Raw genomic sequence first — 20,722 nt, 5'->3', positions numbered from 1 at the left:
GTTTGGAAATATGCGTACTTTGGTGTTTTAGTGTATGTTATAGGTAATAGTACATTGCCTAGTTAACGTCGCTGTGTGAAAAATAACCGGCCAATATTAAAAGTACTCTTCTAAAATTCTAGAAAATATAGTTTTGTAACATGTCCTGAATTTTTAGCTAATTTAGATGTTTTGAAATATGCGTACTTTGGTGTTTTAGGAAGGATATGTAAACGACAGATAACACCAAAAATATGAAGAAATTATTTCCAAACCGTGTTAAGTCTGCAAACCACCATGCTTCTCATTTTCAAGAACGCTGGTTAACAATAAGCACGCATTGTCTCATTTCGTATACAAAGACCACACAGAATTGTTCTCTAGCGCTTGCTTTATAATCGTTCACCCAACTGAAACTATAATCCCAGCGCATTGCTCCATTGTACGTGTAAAGCAGAAACATATGTTGTGTGTATTTAACCAGAGAAGATATGATTTAATCAGTTGAGCTGTTTTCAATGAGTGTTATCTTGGTTTAATAGCTTTTAATGGGGTTTAAGTCCTGCAAAGTTCGAGGTGAATTCTACTGTAGACATGACTGCATCATGCTGATCAAATTATACTGGTATCTTGTATATATTGTAGTTCAGGTTAATTCCGATCTACCAAAAAAAACCGTTGACAACGTAAAGAAAGCAGCAACTTTAAAAAACACACCTAGACTCACTGTTTGTAATTGGGTCCCATTTGTAAAAGGTACTCATTTAAACTTATAAAATTTAAAACATTTCTAGAAGTGTTATGTTTCTTTGATGGGCAGATGCTTTGATTAATGTGTAAGCTTTCTGGAACGACCAGAAAGGTTATTTTCTTGTTCTTGCATGGTAAGCCAATATCCTTTATATATTTTGTTTATAATATTAATTGCATGATTAATGATTGAATTAAACGAATAACAAGTAGGCTTGTAATCATGTTGGAAACGTTGTATTCTGTTGAAGTAAAATAAAACACCGATTTGCTGTTGGTATTCAAAATGGGACCAAGTTAAAAAAAGTGAGCCGAGGTGGATTTTTTAAACATGCTGCTTTTTTTTCACGTTGTCAACGTTTTTTTAGATTTCCTTTAGAAAGTAGCCATGCAGCGCCAAGCTTGGAATGTGTGCAAAAAAACGAATAAATCGAAATATAGATTTTTGAAGCTATGCTATTTTTGATTTATGACAATAAAATTTAAGCTAAACTTTATCAGTCTTTTCTTTTGAAAATCCTGCTGGTCACAGCTACCTAGTGACTGTGATTTTAATAGGCGTACATATGATAATATAAATGGTCAATTCCAAGCAACCTCGCCCAAATTGTCAACATTTAAAAATCAAGTGAAGTATGTGATTTTGGTCTCATATTGTAGCTAAAAAGCTATATTTTCAGAAAACATGTTTTTTAGGAAGAAATGGTGTTCATTGTTAGAAAACACATCCCAATTTGCATAAATTTGCATATTCTTGACTGGTAAAAGCAGCAAAACTAAAAACACAGCAACTGCTCTGTACTGTAAAATTTTGGAAACAAATTATGCATGTGAATATAAAGTTTATAATTAACTCATAATATAAACACCAGAAATTTTCATATTTTATAACGTGTAGCTTTATCAGCATTGTTTGAGTACCAATTTTACGATTAAAAGCATCATTCCGCAACGCAAAAGTATCATTTATTACCACTGCAATTAAAATAAAGTTGATTTTCCTTGAAACTAGAATGGAAAGCAAATTTGTCCATCCCTATCGAATGAAACAAAAATAATTTTCAAAAAGTCTAATTTGCGTTGGTAACGACCAATTAAAGTTGCATCATTCCGCAACGTTGCGGAATGATGCATAATGTACCAGTTTGAAAACAAAGATATATAATGTTGGGTTTAAACTTTCTGAAATGCATTGCACAGAAGTATCTTTACAGTATCTTGATTTCTCAGCATTGCCTGAACCATTGTAAGTGACATTTTTCCAAAATACCCCTTGCATCATTCCGCAACGCCATGAGGATTCATGGATTGCAAGGATTTTTTCTTTAAATTTACGATAAAATAAAAACGGTGATGATTATTTCTTGATAGATGGTGATAGTTGTTATGTTACATCCTATGGCTAACATCCAGTGTTAAATTTCACTTCCAAGAATTTTAGACTAGGAGAATGTTGACATAATTTTAGTTTCAAAATGTGACCATGCATCACAAGTCACCGGATTAAAAAAATCGGTGATAAATATTTTTGGATAGATATTGATATTTGTCAGCTAACATAACTAGCTAAGTACACGAAACACAATTTACTCAAATTTATTGATTTATTTTTATTTTCAAACATAGACTGCTTTTCATTTTCTATGGAATTTTACACACAGCATCATTCCGCAACGCTCCTTGCATCATTCCGCAACGTAACATAGTGTCGGCAAATTTGGCATAAAGAGACGATGGCCAAGATTTTTTTTCAAATCGATACTGATAATTATTAGTTTATATCCTAAGCTTTACATTAACTGGCAAATTTATATCTCAGATTACTAAACTCACAGAGTTTGCCAAAAATGTTTTAGTGCAAAAAATACTGCTCCCGTGCGCATCATTCCGCAGCGCGAACTTTGCATATGCAAATTAGGAAATTAGGTGGTTTGGAAAAGTTTCTCCTCCCTTAATCATTCACTTACCAAAAATAGTTTAACATTATGCTATTCACCTTATGCTGTTAATACATGCTGTATAATTCGTACGAAGGCAGTTTGCATCATTCCGTAACGCTTGGAACTGCCCACGTTTTAATATACGTAAATAAAATATCAACAAACGGGTTTGTTGGTTTGTTTAAATCTGACATTTTTTATTACAAGGGATAATACATAATAAGATTAACATTGCATTGTATCCTTCGAGTTCAGTGTTCTATACAACGTAATGTAACATCCTTAATATAAATTGTTAACCTAGGTAAGGCCACCATAATTAAATAGCTAGTCTTAAAGCTCCTCAAAGTTTTTGACATCTGACGATGTCAGATGTGATATTTTTGTGTGGTGAATTTTGAAGACAAATACAAAGGCGGAAAAAACTGAAATTTATTCAATACATAGAGAATAACGCGCAAAAAGCGAACGAGTTTACTAATGCACGCGGGAGTTTTAAGACTAACTATTACAATGCAGTGCACTAACACTGGCTAATATGAATAATATTATGATTTTCTTTAAACTAAGGTAAAGCGTGCCTTTATTCTAGATTCTAAGATGAAATGTGCCTTTATTCACGATTTTATGTTATTATTCTGAGTATGACATTATATTTTATATAATTAATCTATGTACAATTGTACGTGAATACCAAATGATTTTATTCATGATATAACACTTATCATCTCTTCATAATAATTCGACAAATAATAACCACCAGCTATAACTTAATAATGTAAGCTTTTCAAAAAAGCTTGAAAATCATTGATAAGCATATGTACATATCAATAAGCCGCATACTGAATGGACTGAATGGTGATATTCATTAGGTTACATGTCTCCATAAAGTCTCCAGCTAACATGCCTGACACTTTTAGTTCTCACATTATTTCTCTGTCCCTAAAATATTGGGATTTTGGTATCACAAGTACACGGCCGCAAAATCCGAACGCGGGCGGGTTATTATAAATATGTGACCCGGCAGCACAAATGAGCCGTAAATTCCCTAAATTGTATTCGAGTTACGGTGTAAAATGTGTACGAAGGTCGTATTCATCGGTAACTTGCTGCCCCGACATCTGTCTCATTTTGATAGTCAAAAACTAATCAATAATCCCATTGTTGAAGTGGATAATAAGCTTCTACCTTAGATGGCTATAGAACTTTTAATAGCTCTGGTCTTTGTTTGCTTTTGCTAAATCCTGTTCAAGTGGTTGGTTACCAGGCATTGTATTTTGTACAGGTATTATATGCATAACCAACAATTAACAATCAGAGAACTTTCTTAAACCTCGTTGACTTGGGGATGATTTGAAATGACCGCCAATTATGACTGTTTGATATTTATTGCCAGCAATGTGGAAAAAGAGACACATGTAAAAACGTAAAAAGCTATAATTTTGTTGAAGGAGCAAAGTTTAACAAACCATAACTCCGCTTCTGGATATCGTTTGAAGTCAAATGATATACCATTTTTAAGTTTATGATGTTTATTCTTTAAACACGAAATAAAACAAAATTGACCGGGGGAGGAATTTACGGCTCATTCGCCGTGAACGGTAACATATAACATCAGCTTTATTAGCATAATGTGTTCTTTATTCTGAATATCATATTATATTTTATGTAATTAACAGTTACTGTAGTACGTGTGTACCAAATAAATTTATTCATGATATAACACAAATCATCTTTTCGTAAGAAATAATAATAATAGAGTGCAGGGCAAAGTAATTAGAACTGGCTAAGGTCTCAGACAAGGGATCCAAAGCTTCATGCATAGAGGAACCAGCAGCTTTAGTTTTTGAAATATCTTAAATTGGATGATATCATTATAAATATCGCTATAAACAAATCAAATAAGGCATACCGTAAAAACTCGATAATTAACATAATATGTGCTTACTATTGAACGCTTTTAAAGCTTAACGCCTACAGGAACCACCAGCTTTAGTTTTTGAAATACTAAACCCATTCTACTAAATCAGTTGTAAATATATAAATTGGTTTTGCCCAACACGTATGATATACTGCTTTACCAAAATTCAATAATAATCATTGTTGAAGGTGTCATTATTTTTTCCCCGTTTTGCTTTCTTATCACTTACAAATCTATATTTCTCAACATCTGATAATGGTATTGAATTTGGGTTGAAATGCGAGGTTCGATTTCCACCGGCAGCATATCTTCCTGTATTTCTGATATGAAAACCAGGACGTTCGGTCATAAAATATTCAGATCTGTCGCTAGTAAACTGGCTTTGATCTTCATAAGAACTTGCCCTACTTGATTCACTTGAAAATCTAAATTCGGAACCACTGCACATCAAGGATGACCAAATTCTACGTACTTCAACCCTATTCAAAATATATATGTAGAGTAACATAATTGCCAGTATGGCACAACAGAATGCAAAGATTGGCTGTGCAATATATCCCATAGAAGACACAATGGCAAAATATCCAGCGATGAAGGTCAACAATAGCGCGATGTTTACAGCCACACCTTCCTTCACGCGACTTGATGCATCATCTTTGTGTTTTTGGACCAAGGAAGCAGGAACACCGCCAAGACGTATTCCAATCAATAAGTACAATACCAAATTGAAGATAAAGATGATTGCCAAAGGTACCGCAATGACGGCAAGGAATGTAGTTTCTCGCGGAAAACATCTACAAATGAAACAGTTAGGAAAGTTGATCTCAAAACAAGTTGACGTGAAACTCATTGATGGACTTCAAAACAATAAAAAATAAGATAATTGTTTGAGTTTTACCATAATAATACAGATATATAGTTTTTCATAAAAGTCGGTTATTAGGAAAAACATAAACAACTGAATTTACAATTGTTAGCATAATACATTTTAAAAGACATGGTAAAGCTCGAGCACACTGACATATAATACATTCAATATAAAAAAAACTCCGAGGGGATTGAACACACTCAAATCACAGAAAAGAATGTGTCACTGTACAATTCGTACTTACAGATCGGTCTCTGCATACTTCAGCTGAGTTACAAAACCTGTGACCAGAACAGTTACAAATGGTATACCTAAAAATTAAAATAAGTCAAAAAGAAGGGAAAGAAACATTAGAAAGCGTGGGTTGTCTTAGTTGTCACCACCTGTCAGCTGGATATATTACGTTTGAAGTGCTGCATGGTATAGCAAAGATATTATATATAGGTAACACAACTTACGCCCCACCACCTCCACGAAGTGAAGTTAAAGAAGGGAGAAGATAAAAAATACAATCACAACTTTTTCCAATTTTTAAAATCTGCTGAAAATAATTTAACAACTATGACATTGACTAATGCCATTTTAAAAATTTGTGTTCGTTTTGTGAATTGTACAACAATTTCAAGAATATAAGACTTCCCAAAATGGATCATTGGATAAAAATCGAAACTTTTCAAATTAATTTCAACAGCCATTCTTTCAAAATAGCAAGAAAGATCACTATATAAATTGACAACGTACAACTGTTGAGAGAGCAGTTACGCGGTAAAAATGTTCCCATTTTCTCTGGTTACCTCTCTAAACTATGACAACTTACATCAGGGCTGACTGCAAGACAACTAGTATTCGATATATGAAGAGCTCAGTTTCAAAAGCCCTTACATCCACTTTTGGCTGAAATTGAGTTATTGGCATGATGTTATATTGTGGGTAAAAATACACATTTTGGTGGTTGTTTGACCTTCATACAACCTCCCCCTCAGGAGATATCGTATATTTCCCGTTTGGGAAATCTGAGGGAATTTCCGGAAATCTGAACTTTAAATGAATATAGAATTGTTTTGTTTTAATCTTTTTGATGTATAATAGTAGCCTGGAATGTTCTTTACCTATTAAAACCAAGACGGACTGTTTTTGGGTCATTTTGTTTGAAAAATTCATTTTTATTAACAAAAGGTGTAGCTTCGGAAATGCTCAAAAAATGCCATTTTCCCGAATTCAATTAAAAATTCATAATCAAAAAAGTAAATGAGATATTTTAATTTTTCTTTTTGATTTTGAAAGCATTAGTTAAGTTACATGAAGTAGTGCAAACAAATGGGCTCAAACTTGATTGCAAAGGTGGTTTCTAGTAAATGAGTAAATGTATTTTGTTGCAAAACCCAAAAGATCCACAAAAGGCGCGATATAAAAGAAATAATAAAATAAGTAGGAAGGCTTGAAAATAGTACCAACCCTATTCTTTTAGTTTCTATTCATGTACACTTTATCCAAACCCAAATTGAATCAAATCAAACAAGTAATACTTGCACAATTAAAAAAAGCTGTTTTTCTCAAAAAGTCAAAAGTGGATGTAAGGGGTTTTGCAACAAAGCTCTTCATATACGGTGTGTTGTAAGTCCATTCCGCCTATATTCTATATTCCGACTTCCCCTGTAGCATAGCATCAATATGGAAGTACCCCCTCTGTTTATTTGCCTTTGGGCTACTAGCTGCAATGATACCCAAGGCTCATTGCAGCGAACAAATGTGTCGGCCGTTGTTCTACATTCTGCTAATGTTGTATATTTTAGTGGATTTAAAGGTCTGCAGACCTCGGATTTCAAAGAAAAAAACAACAATAACCGAGGTTTGCATATCGTCGGAGGTTATCGACCGTAAAGAGACAACAACTTCAAATAAATTGCTAAGTGACATTTATATTAATCTAAAACAATAACCAGTAACAAATTAATATCAAATTAATTGAGTGAGTTTAATTTAAAGCATGTTAAAGTGGTTTTCTTATGGGAGGAGAAACAGACTTTTGACACACGGTATATTTACATCAGAGGTAGTTGTACAAGGCATACATATATTAGAATAAAAATAAACCAAGAAGCAAAAATAGAAAATAAAAAATAAAATATTCCATCACCCTAACGCCTTGAAGCGAGGCTATAGTTTTCTACAATGGTTAACATTTACATTTGGATAATATGTAAAAGAGTTTAAAGATCAGTTTTTTCTAGGGCTTTGCTCATCTTAATAAAGTAATAAATGTTTGCCCTTATTTATACATTTTATACATACCCCATGCACAAAATGATGCTATCAATGTATAATATGAATTTTCCATGAGCGATCTACGTCTTGAGGTCATGAAGTTGTACGTAGAGAAACATGCAGTCCATAACGCTACTACCAATACAAAGTAATGAAGCAATGCTGATATACAGGTGCACCAGATCAAACCGATTGATGGATTGTTGGGTCTCTCATCGGTAATTGTTAAAACGATAATCGCTACACATAATCCGAGTATTGCAGTACAGAAATTCAAGAGAATTTTGGTGGAATGTTTGGTCAAGATATGTCTGAAATTAATAAGATGCAATTAGAAATACAATATGATTTTATCATTTAGTCGCTTACAAAATCGACAGATACAGTATTTTTTGTATTCAAGAAAGTGCAAAATTGACAAAATTGTATAGCGTTCCAGGAGTTTAGGATTATGGTTAGACTTAGGGTGCACGATATAAGGTTATGGTTATTATTGAGAAAACTCATGATAGTAATTATAATTACGCGAGATAACATACAATATATTTCCTATGAATATAACTATGGCTCGAACATATTGGACTATTCCATTCAAAATCCACACTACCCCTGTGGGAGATTTAGCTAATGTCTTCAACACAGGGAGTATAAGTTTCGAAAAGAATAGACAATTGCGTAACTTCCATTCGAAATACCCCACTCCATTTGTGGAAGATATAGGTAAAGTCATAATACAGAGGGAGTATGGGTTTCACAATGAATAACTCTTGACAATTACATTTGAAAAAAATACTCCTCCTGTGGAAGGTATTTCCAAAATCTTCCACAGGGGTAGTGTGGATTTCAACTGGAATAGACCATTAAGTACTTATGATAAAATAATTATACCTGATTGAATTTTACATTAAGAATCAAACTAACAAATATCACGTTGTCAACTCTCACCTATTCGGTACATACGTCAGATATATGAAGAGGGTGCATAGCAATATTAAAGCACATCCTATGTACACTAAGAATCTCAAATTCACGTTGACGTTTTTACCACTTGATCCACCTTCAGGCACACGACTGCGAACTTCATTTTCATGGATGTTCTAAAAGAAATGCAAGATTTAAAACAGAAATAATAGTCTTGCCATTCGAAATGCGTTTAGTTCAGTTTCATGCTTCAAAATCAGGATGTTTTAACACTTTATGTCATTTAAATTAAATTGTGTGATAGTCAAGTACAGTGTTGCCTAAATCTATTTCAAAGAAACTCAAACTATTAAAGTCATCGCATTGTTACAATAGTCGAGCGTGCGTAATTTCTCGATGTATACATCGACATTACCCAGATTCACATTTTTACGTTCTTCTTTTTTTAGGGAGGATTTCTAAATTTACCGAAACGATAAAAAGTCAAAACACGCAAATCCATCCACACATCAACGCACCAGATTTGATGATCATCTGTTGTTCTAGACCACCTTTATGTGGATTTACCAACACTGGTAGTATTTTATTAGTCAGTGTTTACATGTTAAAGACATTTTAAGCAATTCACCCATTGCACGGTTCCGCTATATGCGAGGAGATTCTCGATCTGGAAGCATACATGAATGGGAATTGAACCATATGACATTGCTTAAAGTTACTTAATCCTTCCTTTTATGTCTATCGCCAGTTCGAGGCTCTCCCCGCATATGACAGAATCGTGAAATAGAAGAACACCTTCATCATGTTTATTGTGTTTTTCTGAAGATGGTGTTGACGGCTCACTCAATTAAGTTTACACCTTCCATTCGGTTAATTTAAAGAACATATTAAGACATAATAATATATGGCAAGTCATTAATATGAGCTTACCGTCAAAACAGCAAAGTTAGTGAGATGATCGCAGTTGCAGAAAACTTCGTTCTGATTTTCGGTCACCAGTACACAACCATCAGAAGACCAGTCACCTCGATTACTGTTCCAGTAAACGCATTGTGCACCGTCAATATTATATCCCGACTGAACCGGAACAAGAACAATCATATAGATAGAAAACAAAATTATACTTCTACGCTACTTAAATTTGGTACGTCAACCGGCGTCGGTTGGCCCAGCAAAGAGCTCCGGTGAGTGTACCAAATTTGATTAGCAAATTTGATTTACTGCTACGTATGAATATACATAATTAAATCATATAGATGTATACTATACATATTGTATAGTATTACTTTAATAAAACGGTATAATTTTCAAATCTACCATTTAAGTGACCATTATTAGTTTTATCCTTTATACACAAAAAAAAAAAAAAAAATGGGGAAGTGGAATGTAACATTCATTATAATACTTCTGAAATTCATCATATAAATTGTGATGCGATCAAGCAAAATCAGTCGGAACTCGGAAATATTAAATTTTCAGTTTCTTAACAAAATAGTAAAAAGCATTTACAAAGCTGCATTTTGCAGAAAACTCCATTGAATTTGAACAACCAGTTCCAAAGATATGAGCAATTACAGAGTTTCCAAAACAATAGGAAAGAAAAGGAAATATTACCTTTGTTTGGCTATATCTCAAAATCAATATTTGCGAGTTTCGACTGATTTTGCTTGATCGCATCACAATTGTGACACGATCAAGGAGAATGAGTCAGATGCCGCTAACATTAATTTTGAGATATTGGCAAAGAAAGTATTAAAATCCTATTGTTTCCAGTGATTGATAAAGTGACATAACTTTGCAAAGAAAAATCGTATCAACTTGGGGTTTTCAGTTTCTAAAAGCTCTAAATGTCCTCTTTAGAAACATAGGTAAAACTCACTTTCGACCAGGGTCGACATGTGACTCATTCCCCTTGATCATGTCACAATTATGATTTCATAAGATGATCACTATAGACGAATAGAAAGGGGCTCGACCCTCGTTCATTTATCATGAGCTCTATGTTCATCCCGCAGTGATGTCTGGCGTGTTGTCGAGAAAAGCGGACTTTGATTGACGGTATAGAATTGGATAAATAAACCCATAACTGTAGCTGTCCCTCAGAGATGGCGTTAGGTGGACTTTCCCATTTTACACAGAGTAAAACCTCTATGTAGCACAAAGTCAATTTCAAAAAGAGCAGGGTGCTGCTTTTACTTCTATGCATTTTCTCATCAGAAGCCTGTTCAGCAACTGGATGAGGGATGCAAACTCCTGATTTGCCCAATATAAACTGATGCCTTTTATATTTCACAATCTTAGTACAGATATAATGTGTATAACGTCTAAATCCACAAGGAAAGGAATCGAAGTGCTTGTCCTGAATTTAAAGGTGTTTGACATACCTCTTTTAGACGGAAAGTCATTTTGACTGGTTCAATGAGGTCTGTGAAAACTTGGTCCTTGATGCTACATGATATGACTTGAGTATTGATCCGACGTTGGTACGATATGTGTCTGCTATTATCAGCGAGAAGTTTCGATGAAATAAACAACTTCGGGGTTCGGTATATGATAAATAGTACTCTTTGTGTTGTTACTCCTGAAAAGAAAATGCCGCTTTAGTTAGCAATGGAACATCAGAAATTCACATTTTTCTTTTTCTTAACCAGGTAGATTAACCATTAACTTTTACTATGTTTGAAGAAGTAGGTTACTATTATTATCATTTGATTTTAAATGATTATTGTCATTTGATCGTAAATGGTTTATGCCAGTGTTATCAGTCAGCACTCTTTTAATGGTACAAAATTGACATCACACCGTTTTTACACGTTCACGTTCCGAGTGCTCCTGTACTCTGTTTAAGACAAGAAGGTACTTTATGCAAAACCCGAGTCTATATATATATATTCTCTTCAGGTCCTGATGACTAAGTGAAAAGTGGTCATAATTTAAAAAAGATTGTTCTAGAAATAATGATATAATTACCTTGAACAAACAGGTTGTCAACTAGTAACATCGGAAGACGCAATGAGGTAAAAGCTTGATGGTCTAGATTAGCACCATCATCGAAACTTATTTCATTGTCATTGAGTGAATTGAACTGAAGACCACGCTCAAATTCGGCCTTTGTTACATCTTGCACTCTTACTCCAATGTTTCTAGCTTTGTGAGAGAAAATACCATTCACAATAATCTCTGTTGATTTCAACATGACTTCGAAGGCTGTTATCATGCGACTCAACGATCCACGTCCATTCTGCGCAGCTTCAAGAACTTTATCGTCAGCGTCCATAACGTTACTTATGATTAAGACTACTCTTGACATTACCTATGGGTAAAACAATATTCATTTTGATATTATATAATACTCAATAATCATGATAATGTACAATACTTTGTTTTTTTACCTGAAAAAGGATTTATATTTTTTATTAAAACTCTTTCAGATCAATAAACGATATGCAATCTTTCTAGAAAACTGTTAGTATAAGCATAAATCTAGAGATACGAAGTAAGAAAATAATATTTCGTATCGCCACATCTCAAATGACGTAATAAGTACAGAAAAGTAGAATTACCTCTCGATTTACTGGAATAAAATTCCTATTAATTGCCTCAAAAACTCCCGTAACTGCTTCTACACCCTCTGTTCGTAAATTGAATTCAGCATTAGAAGTGAGTTCATACAGCCTTTGAAGCACATCAACCAGCATATCTGCAGTAAATATACACTGAAAAGAAAGGGACAAAGACGTTTTAAATACAACGAGAAGCGTTAGTCACACTTATTTTTCCATTTCTTCTTTTCCTTGAATAAATTGATTGATTAACCCTCGCCCTACGAAGGGGGAGTGTATTATCATCAAGATTTTTCATCCGACATAAAAAAAACACACGCCTGTTTAGGCCAAAAGGACTTAGGCTAAACGTAGATCCATCATTTCCGCAGCACATAGTTGTGTAGAGTGACTTTGGTAATTTTAATGAAATGTGGCTTAACTCTACTAAATTAATAACTTAAAATATGTCGACTTTTAACTTGTTTGAAAAAGCCACTTCCTGTCGTATTTTGTAGACAATCTGGTGAACATCACATCGAATATTCAGCCAAAAATCAATGGTGTCTGTACTTTTGTACATATCCAGAATTTACCAATTTTGCGAGGGCGCGCTCACATTATGATGTCATACCGGTAATGTGGAAAATGGGTATACTTATTTAACGCAGACCTCTTCCAGATTAGTCTTGGCACTTCGTGAAGAAATATTCCATACTTAATGCCAAACCTGTACATATTTATATATATACCTGCTGATATAACTCTTGAAGTTGTTGATTAACATTTCCTATGTCACATCCAGATACCAAAGCATTATTGCAGGTCCAAGTTATAAGGCCATCTGTCTGGCAATAGAGTGTTGCTATTGATCTAATACCTTATATAAAATATGGTATAAATATAAAATTATGAAAGTATTAAAGAATGCCAAATATTGGTATAAATCGTACGATCAAATTTTTTTTTATTGAAACACAATCATCATCATCCCCAAGACCATAGTTATAATCATCAACCGCAATATCAATAGCTATAAAAACAAATTTTGTCCTTCATTGAATAGATCATTAGGTTTGTCGAGTAAAAACACTTTTTGAATTTTGTTTGACAACACCAAGTGAACTATGGCCACATACTCTTTACGTTCCACTACTGATCCACTGCTGAAGTCGGCAAAAATGACTTAGGAACACCGAAAACCACTCAAACAGATTGCATGAAAGTGGATCAGATGACAATATTATACAACCTCGAGGGTTGAGAGCCAGACAAACTGGGTTAAGACTTTTTGTGTCTCTCAACCCTCGAGTCCTGATGAAGTAAAAATACATTCCTCTTTCATTCTACTCACCACAAAGACATCTTTGTTGTGAGTATGATGTCATTCCATTTTCTGTTGCCTGAAATGTCAGGTCACCATACTCAGAACTGCATGTGATATCTGGACAAACTCTTACAAACGGTGGCGGCCTCGAGATTCCTACGGCTAACGTTGGAATATTAGGTAGTGTCGTTGATGGACGTCGTGAAGTTGGTGGGGTCTTCGTAGTTGTAGTAGTTGGTTTCTGTTCTTGATTGGCTTCAATGTTCAAACATTTTAATTTTAAAAGATAATTAACATACGCCTGGTATTAACCTAATATCGTGATCATCAAGCCCTCTCAGTTCTTCATGAATTCTGAATAACAAGAATTGTATGCCCTATTACGAATGGAAAAGTCTTTTTTAGCCTTAACCCTATAATGTATGATTACCATCAAATTCTACTTGTATTATTCTATACTCGAAATGCTAAAATAATATTAGAAATAACTTTAAGGTTTCTGCCAATTTTAAGCCGAAATAACAAGGTAAAGTGGACAAAACCCTACTAGATATTGTGGCCGTTTAACGTTGAGTTAAATATCTTAATAAACAACATTAAAATCGCTCTATTGACCTGACATACATAACGAATACACAACGTAAGTTGGTGCATGTAGAAGCATTACAAATATGCGAAAACATCAGGATTAAAATCAATAACAAATTTAATATTACAAGATCGTACATTGGCTATAACTCTATAACTCTGACCATTTGCTGGCTGAACACTTGTTGCGTCAGAAATCAGAGTTTACGTACGAAAAGACATAGATACCGCATTAGCAGCATAGAAAATGTTTGCATTTCATTAAAGTGTGAAAATGGGAAGTACAAATAAAATAAAGTGTAATGATGTTACAATCTGACGTCGCTGTCAATCAAACTCCCTACGGCTCTTGATTGGCTAGTAGTGCTTAAAAGGAATTTTGATTAATCTGATACCTTCATTGGAGAAAAAGGAAACGCAGAAAATGGCGAAAATTACGTTACATTTACAATGCAAAAAACAACTTTCCTGGGCATTGTTGACATGGTACCTTCAAGAAAGAAATTTCCCAATAATTTACTAAGACCTAACTTTTAAGACGGTCTGTGTGTTTGAAGGTGAGACATTAACCATAGGACACCTTGTTTTACATACACGTTCAGAAACTCAACCACACGACCACTCGTAATCAAATAGTTTCTGAGTTTGATTGACGGATGACGTCAGACGCAAACTTTATAATTCTGTCTTAAATTATACGAAGAATTACCTGTTGTTATTTCAATACTCCCTTCTCTTATTCGAAAATGTGGTCTTTGATGTCTGATCGCGGCAGCTTGAAGCTCCTGTTCAAAATGTGTTGCAGATATAAAGGCTCCTTCCTGCAAACTGACCATGGTTTCAACAACTAAGCTTCCATCTTGAAATGCTGATATGTAAGCGTTAAGAAAGTGACGAGATGCAGTCTCAGAGCTGTAGATAAGATTTATTATCTGACCAAAAGAAAAGTAGAATTCGGTAAGGTGTGGGAAATATTGAATCCCTTGTTTACTCCTTTGTTTGGAGTAAGATAATTTACCTCGTTTGGATCACTTTATTTGCCGTAGTGCACGTTAGTAACAATTGGTTAATGGTTACTGGTTCAAGCATGGGCTGATACACCTGTTCCGAATTATGATATGCCATAGTCTTTGTGTTGTGATCATTTCGATCAATGGTTCGTAACAAAGAAAGCGTGAGCCTAGCAATGGTGGACTACGCCAACGAATTAACAGGCCAGGTAAATTACCTGATCAGGTACTGTACCTAATAAGTTATAGATATACCTAATCAGGTACAATCGCATCCCATAATGCATTGCCGCTACTGTTCTGAATTGAAATTTCAAATTTAACTTAGACCAAAATGAATGGTAAAAATCAACTTTATTGATAAAAATTGTTTGAAGATTAACTATTTATAATTCTGTGCCAAAGAATCAAAATACAATGTTAAATTAATTATGTAATCATATTAATTGTATTGTTTTAAGTTACACATTAACCTCACTTCATGTACATTGCCTGACTGCTTAAGTATGAACCTAAGTTTGCTTACCGATAAGCTTATTATGCAATTAAAACGTATATCGTAGCTTTAGATACCCATCTCTCAATCGCATTTTAGGGCTTGATGCCTCATTAGCATGATAAAATAACTAAGTGGGTGGGGAGTTGCTTCAACTTCAACACTGCGATTCTTTTTATCTGCATAGTACCTAATTTTGCACCTAGGTGGAGAGGCTGTAAATGTTATAGACATTGTTTGCATGCACCGCTAGGGCTCGAACCCGCAACGTCGCGATCATCGGTCAAAGACTGTACCAGTTAGCCACAATGCTCTCGAGACGATCACCGATTGTCATTTGTTCTACTAAACAGTGTTATATATACGATCGTATTTCCTTTTTCATTTTAACATTCAGTACATCGCATCAATGAAAAAGAGTAAATTTTAATAATTAAGATTCTCACTAATGGTAGTATTTCCTGTGCAGCTTGTTTGAATTCTACTGAATCTGGGTCCATCAACTCTGGGCTGAATTCAGCCGGATATGTAGGTAGCGTTTCTATTACCATCAAAATCCTGTAGCAATCGGCAGCTATTAATAAGAAAAACAAATAAAAAATATAATTGGATACAAATTAAATAAATAAATAATTTTTAGAGTAAAAGCCAAACATGGATGAAATTGGCAACTTTTAAATGAGTCAAGTGTTTCGGTAAACATAGCCAACGCAGTGATTAGTCCAATATGGAGCGAAATAAAAAGTGCAATTGACTCTCAACATAATAGGTTATGACACGAAAGTGAAGTTGCACTCTTTCGGATCATTGATTGGAATCCACGACAGACTGGTTATTGACTCTTTTACAATTACAAACGCGTATATATTATAGCGCATGAAACATATTTACTTTCGATTACTCTTGCTTGGTATAAATTAAGTTAAATCGTGGTCATTAACAGGAAAAATATGTATTGAGACTTTTCACTTTTGACGGGTTGTCATTAAACTCATGACATGAACCTGGTATCAGGTGGTTAATATCTTACCTACTTCACATGTGTTACCGGTGACGAAACAGGTACATTGACATTCACCAGCAACACACGCGCCATTGTTGGCACACCCAGAGTCATCGTAACAAGCTACAAAATAAATCAGGAAAAAAAAAAGAGCACTTAATGCTGATAAAGTTAGAAATATGCATTTCATTAACACAGTTCATGCGAGAACACCATACAAATATCAAAAATAAAACCAAAATAAAACACTTTCGGTATTGATTCCAAATTTATGTTAGAATAAATATTTGCATTTGTCTCAGTTTCATAATAATTCGCCAGCAAAGTGATTACATAAGTCCCTGGTAACTGGATCACGCATCTTTTGGTATTGCTAGTACATGCCATAGACTTTGTGTTGCGATCATTTTGATCGTGGTACAGGACTCAAAAGCGTGATCCAGTTGACGTAATGATAATCGGAGTACACGTAACACTTTGCTGGTGAACATTGCATAAAAAACAAATGACGAATACTGATAAAACCCGATGATTTAAGCTCGGCAATATCCCCAGAAAATTTCTACTTTTAGGAGTTACCTCTGCCTATAACTAACAAAGTTTGTAGTTTCAATCAAAACGTAACTTCTTCCGGAGGATTTCAATATGCCACTAGGGTGACCTGATGTGACATAATGTAATGTAAATCCAGAGGTTCATTGCGCAGGCATGTATTTCCCAGGAAGTCACCATGAGGTTACCTTTACCTTAAGTATTTTTTGACAATCTCAATACATTAAGTATGGTTATTACCAACTGTTTGCCTGTGAAATACAACATATATCTTAAGGCACTTGTAACCTAATGCTTACCTGGTGGTATTGCGGTTGTGGTTGTTTTCACGGCGGCAGTAATTGTCGTTTTGGTTGTTATTGGATTGTTGACCTTGGTAGTCGTGGGTCGGTTTCTTGTAGTTGCTGGTTTCGTCGAAGTTGTTGGTTTCGTTGTAGTTGTTAGTTTCGTCGTAGTTGTTGGTTTTGTCGTAGTTGTTGGATTGGTCATAGTTGTTGATTTTGTCGTAGTTGTTGGATTGGTCGTAGTTGTTGGTTTCGTCGTAGTTATTTGTCCCGTCGTAGTAATTAGTTTTGTCGAAGTTGTTGGTTTCATGGTAGTGGTTGGTTTCGTCGTAGTTGTTTGTCCCGTCATCGTTGCCGATTTTGTTGAAGTCGCTAATATTTCAGTAGTTGTCAGATTAGTCGTTGTAAGGCCTACGGTAGATGTAATTTCCCGCATTGTAGTTTGATCCAATTCTGTGGTTAGTTTAGACGTTTTCTGAGCTGCAGTTGTTGGAGCCAATGATGTCATTTGTACAGCCTGTGGTGCAGAATTTATTTGAAGCGGAACATCAAATTCAGTGCTACAAGGGGGATCCCCTTGGTCAGATACGATACATTTTATGACGTAATTCCCAGCTGATATTTCTTTCTTTGTAGTAATGACGCCATCGACGGCATGAATTTCGAAAAGATCTTGTATCTTCGCCGAAACTTGGAAGAATGCATACCTTAGTTGACTGTTCACGCCACTGTCTTCATCATCAGCAGTAATCGTTGCCAACACTGTACCAATGTCGTCATTATCCATAATAATCTCACTGACGTTTATGTTTCTTACAACAGGACAATTGTCATTTTCATCTGTTACAACAATTCTAACATTGGCTTTAGAAGAAAATGTAGGACTGCCTCGGTCTTCTGCCATGACAGACACATCATAGACCAGATTGCCTGTTGTCTCGAAGTCAAATTCAGCCCGAGTTGATAAGACGCCAGTTTCACCATTCATAACAAACAAGTTATTCTCATCAATGACTGAATAGATGATTTCTCCATTTCGTCCAGGATCTGGATCATCGGCGTACACAGTTATAACTTCGGTACCCATCGGATGGTTTTCTGGCACGGTTGCGTCATATACGGAGAGTTGGAAAGTTGGTGTCATCGAATTAGGGACCAGGGTATCTTGGCAAGTGTCGCCATCAAAGCCTTCATAACAATCACACATTTTGTACCCTATGCATTCACCTTGCTGATAGCAATTATTGATATCTGTGCAACTAGGTATGTCACACCTATCACCAGACCATCCCACCGAGCACAAACAATCATCAAAGTTTATGCACGTTCCATGACCTGAATGAAAATAATAATTATATCACATTACCGCTCATAAAACGCTCTTAATTTTGGTGAATAAATGTGTACCAAAATAAAATAATGAGATCACTATATGACGTCATAATATATCCGGACCTTCAAATTCGCCAATTTCAGCGATTGAATTTTTGCCAACAGTGACAGGAATCACAAAATCTAAAGGTGTCTCTTATATCGAAAACTAAAATTGTTATTAAAGTTTTGTTTATTTTGTATCTTTGACCACTACTGTTATCATGCTACATAGATGGTAGTGCCCGGCTGGTAAGGATAATTTAGAGAATAAACGATAGGATTTTTTGTTTTTACAATCCTCTACCGTGTGATAGACGAGTAGTGGATGCCGGCGCACACATAAAAATATTGGACCTGCCTGTCGTCTATTATAGATAGAAGATAGTAAAAACAAAAATTCCTATCGTTTATTCTTATTCTTAGTCAGTTAAATATTATTCTAATAACTGTAAACAATTTTTTAAGCAAAAAATAAGTTATCGTCATTTAAGCTCCCCTAGTCTACGCATACAACGCGATGCATACGCACACCTCTACAAGCGTATTACGCGTTATCAACACTATGATGACGTGGGGTCGTCTACGGCCTGATAGACGACACCCGAAATCATGCGATTGTCCTATCAGATTATGTGTCTACGAACTATACCACTCCCACTGACTAAGAATATCTGATCAACATCATTAAGGGGTTAAGTGAATACCATCGACCATGCTTTATTTGTCAATACTGAGACCTTTACAATGACAGAACCTAATCATTTGACAGCTACAGGTTTTACATCTGAGTATGCAAAAGCGAGATGAAGGAAATATAGATAAATTATAACCTGAACAAAAGTTGAGACTCTCGCAGGAATATTTTGAGCAGTCGGAGCCCTTGTATCCCATATCGCACTGGCAAAGGTTAGGCTCAACACAAGTTCCTTGGTTTGAACATTCGTTGTTTTCGTTACAAGACATTTCGGCGCAATTTGGACCCGTATATCCGATATAACACCTGCGAAGTAAACATTATGTATCTTAATTTATTTTTAATAGCTTCACAAACTTAAAAGTTCGACTAATGGCGATTTGGGCTCACATTGAAATAAGTGGAATTTTAGGCACAACCTAAAAGTGCACTCACGTCCAATTCCCACTAACAAATAGGCATGGAACATTAATTCTTGTTTGGATTTCAGAGAAGGGAGCTCTCTATTTGCACAAGGCAAAGAAGCCCAAGTGTGCCATTAGGCGAATCTTTACATTATTAAACTTTTTTCTAAACGATTTTGCTGAAAACCGTTTCGTTTTTAATAGGGTGTTATATATACCCCGGGGTATATACCAACCATAGTAAGTACTGGGTACTTTGAATATGAAATGCGTTATGGACTGAAAATGTATTCTTTATACACTTGTCCTAATCAACAGAAGCTAAATTGTTACCGACAGGTCAACTACATGGGAGAGACACAGAAACGAATGTAGATATTTTTGGCATCAGTATACACATAATCTTTTTGATTACAAACATGATAATGATGATGATATTGATGACGATGATGATAATGTTTGATGAATGATATCCTGAGTTTTTCATATTACCTGCAGCTTATTTCCTGAGACACAGAATCCAAGATGCACAATCCGTGTTCACTACAGTCATTAAGGTCAAAGCACCTAGACGTTTGACTACAATTGTGACCTATAAATCCTTCATAACATTGACAAACCCCTGGAGATACAGTCTCCATTTCCGGAGCAGTTGTCTTCTGTATCACAGTCCGGAATGCCACATGATGCCGTCTTCCAACCTGTATCACACCGACATTCGTCAAAGGCCTCACATTCGCCATTACCTTCGTCAAAAAATGAAAGAAAATGTTTTCCACGATAGCACTATGCAACACATTGCGA

General features: G+C 35.0%; 1 protein-coding gene across 1 annotated transcript; it reads right to left on the bottom strand.

Annotated features, from left to right (window-relative positions):
- Nucleotides 1–2,314: 2,314 nt before the first annotated feature.
- LOC140164764 (uncharacterized) lies at nt 2,315–20,536 on the bottom strand. The gene is made up of 16 exons (XM_072188132.1): nt 20,411–20,536; nt 19,651–19,820; nt 17,462–18,781; nt 16,638–16,733; nt 16,054–16,181; nt 14,811–15,033; nt 13,541–13,768; nt 12,939–13,066; nt 12,208–12,360; nt 11,615–11,957; nt 11,029–11,225; nt 9,575–9,721; nt 8,669–8,820; nt 7,751–8,034; nt 5,703–5,769; nt 2,315–5,384 (listed from the first exon to the last, which is right to left on the bottom strand). The coding sequence occupies exons 2-16, from the start codon at nt 19,781–19,783 to the stop codon at nt 4,757–4,759; spliced, it is 4,227 nt and encodes a 1,408-aa protein (XP_072044233.1). The 5' UTR covers nt 19,784–19,820; nt 20,411–20,536; the 3' UTR covers nt 2,315–4,756.
- Nucleotides 20,537–20,722: the final 186 nt, after the last annotated feature.

The sequence above is a fragment of the Amphiura filiformis genome, chromosome 11, assembly GCF_039555335.1.
Source record: "Amphiura filiformis chromosome 11, Afil_fr2py, whole genome shotgun sequence".
NCBI lineage: Eukaryota > Metazoa > Echinodermata > Ophiuroidea > Amphilepidida > Amphiuridae > Amphiura > Amphiura filiformis.
This window is presented reverse-complemented; position numbering and strand designations above follow the sequence as displayed.

Bases quoted from the DNA above. Each gene is read 5' to 3' on its own strand.
- LOC140164764 (XM_072188132.1), bottom strand. From the start codon at position 19,783: ATGTCTTGTAACGAAAACAACGAATGTTCAAACCAAGGAACTTGTGTT. The intron at 18,782-19,650 runs GTTATAATTTAT...ATTTTCATTCAG, and splicing joins GAGTCTCAACTTTTGTTCAG to GTCATGGAACGTGCATAAAC. The intron at 11,958-12,207 runs GTAATTCTACTT...TTTTACCCATAG, and splicing joins TTATTCCAGTAAATCGAGAG to GTAATGTCAAGAGTAGTCTT.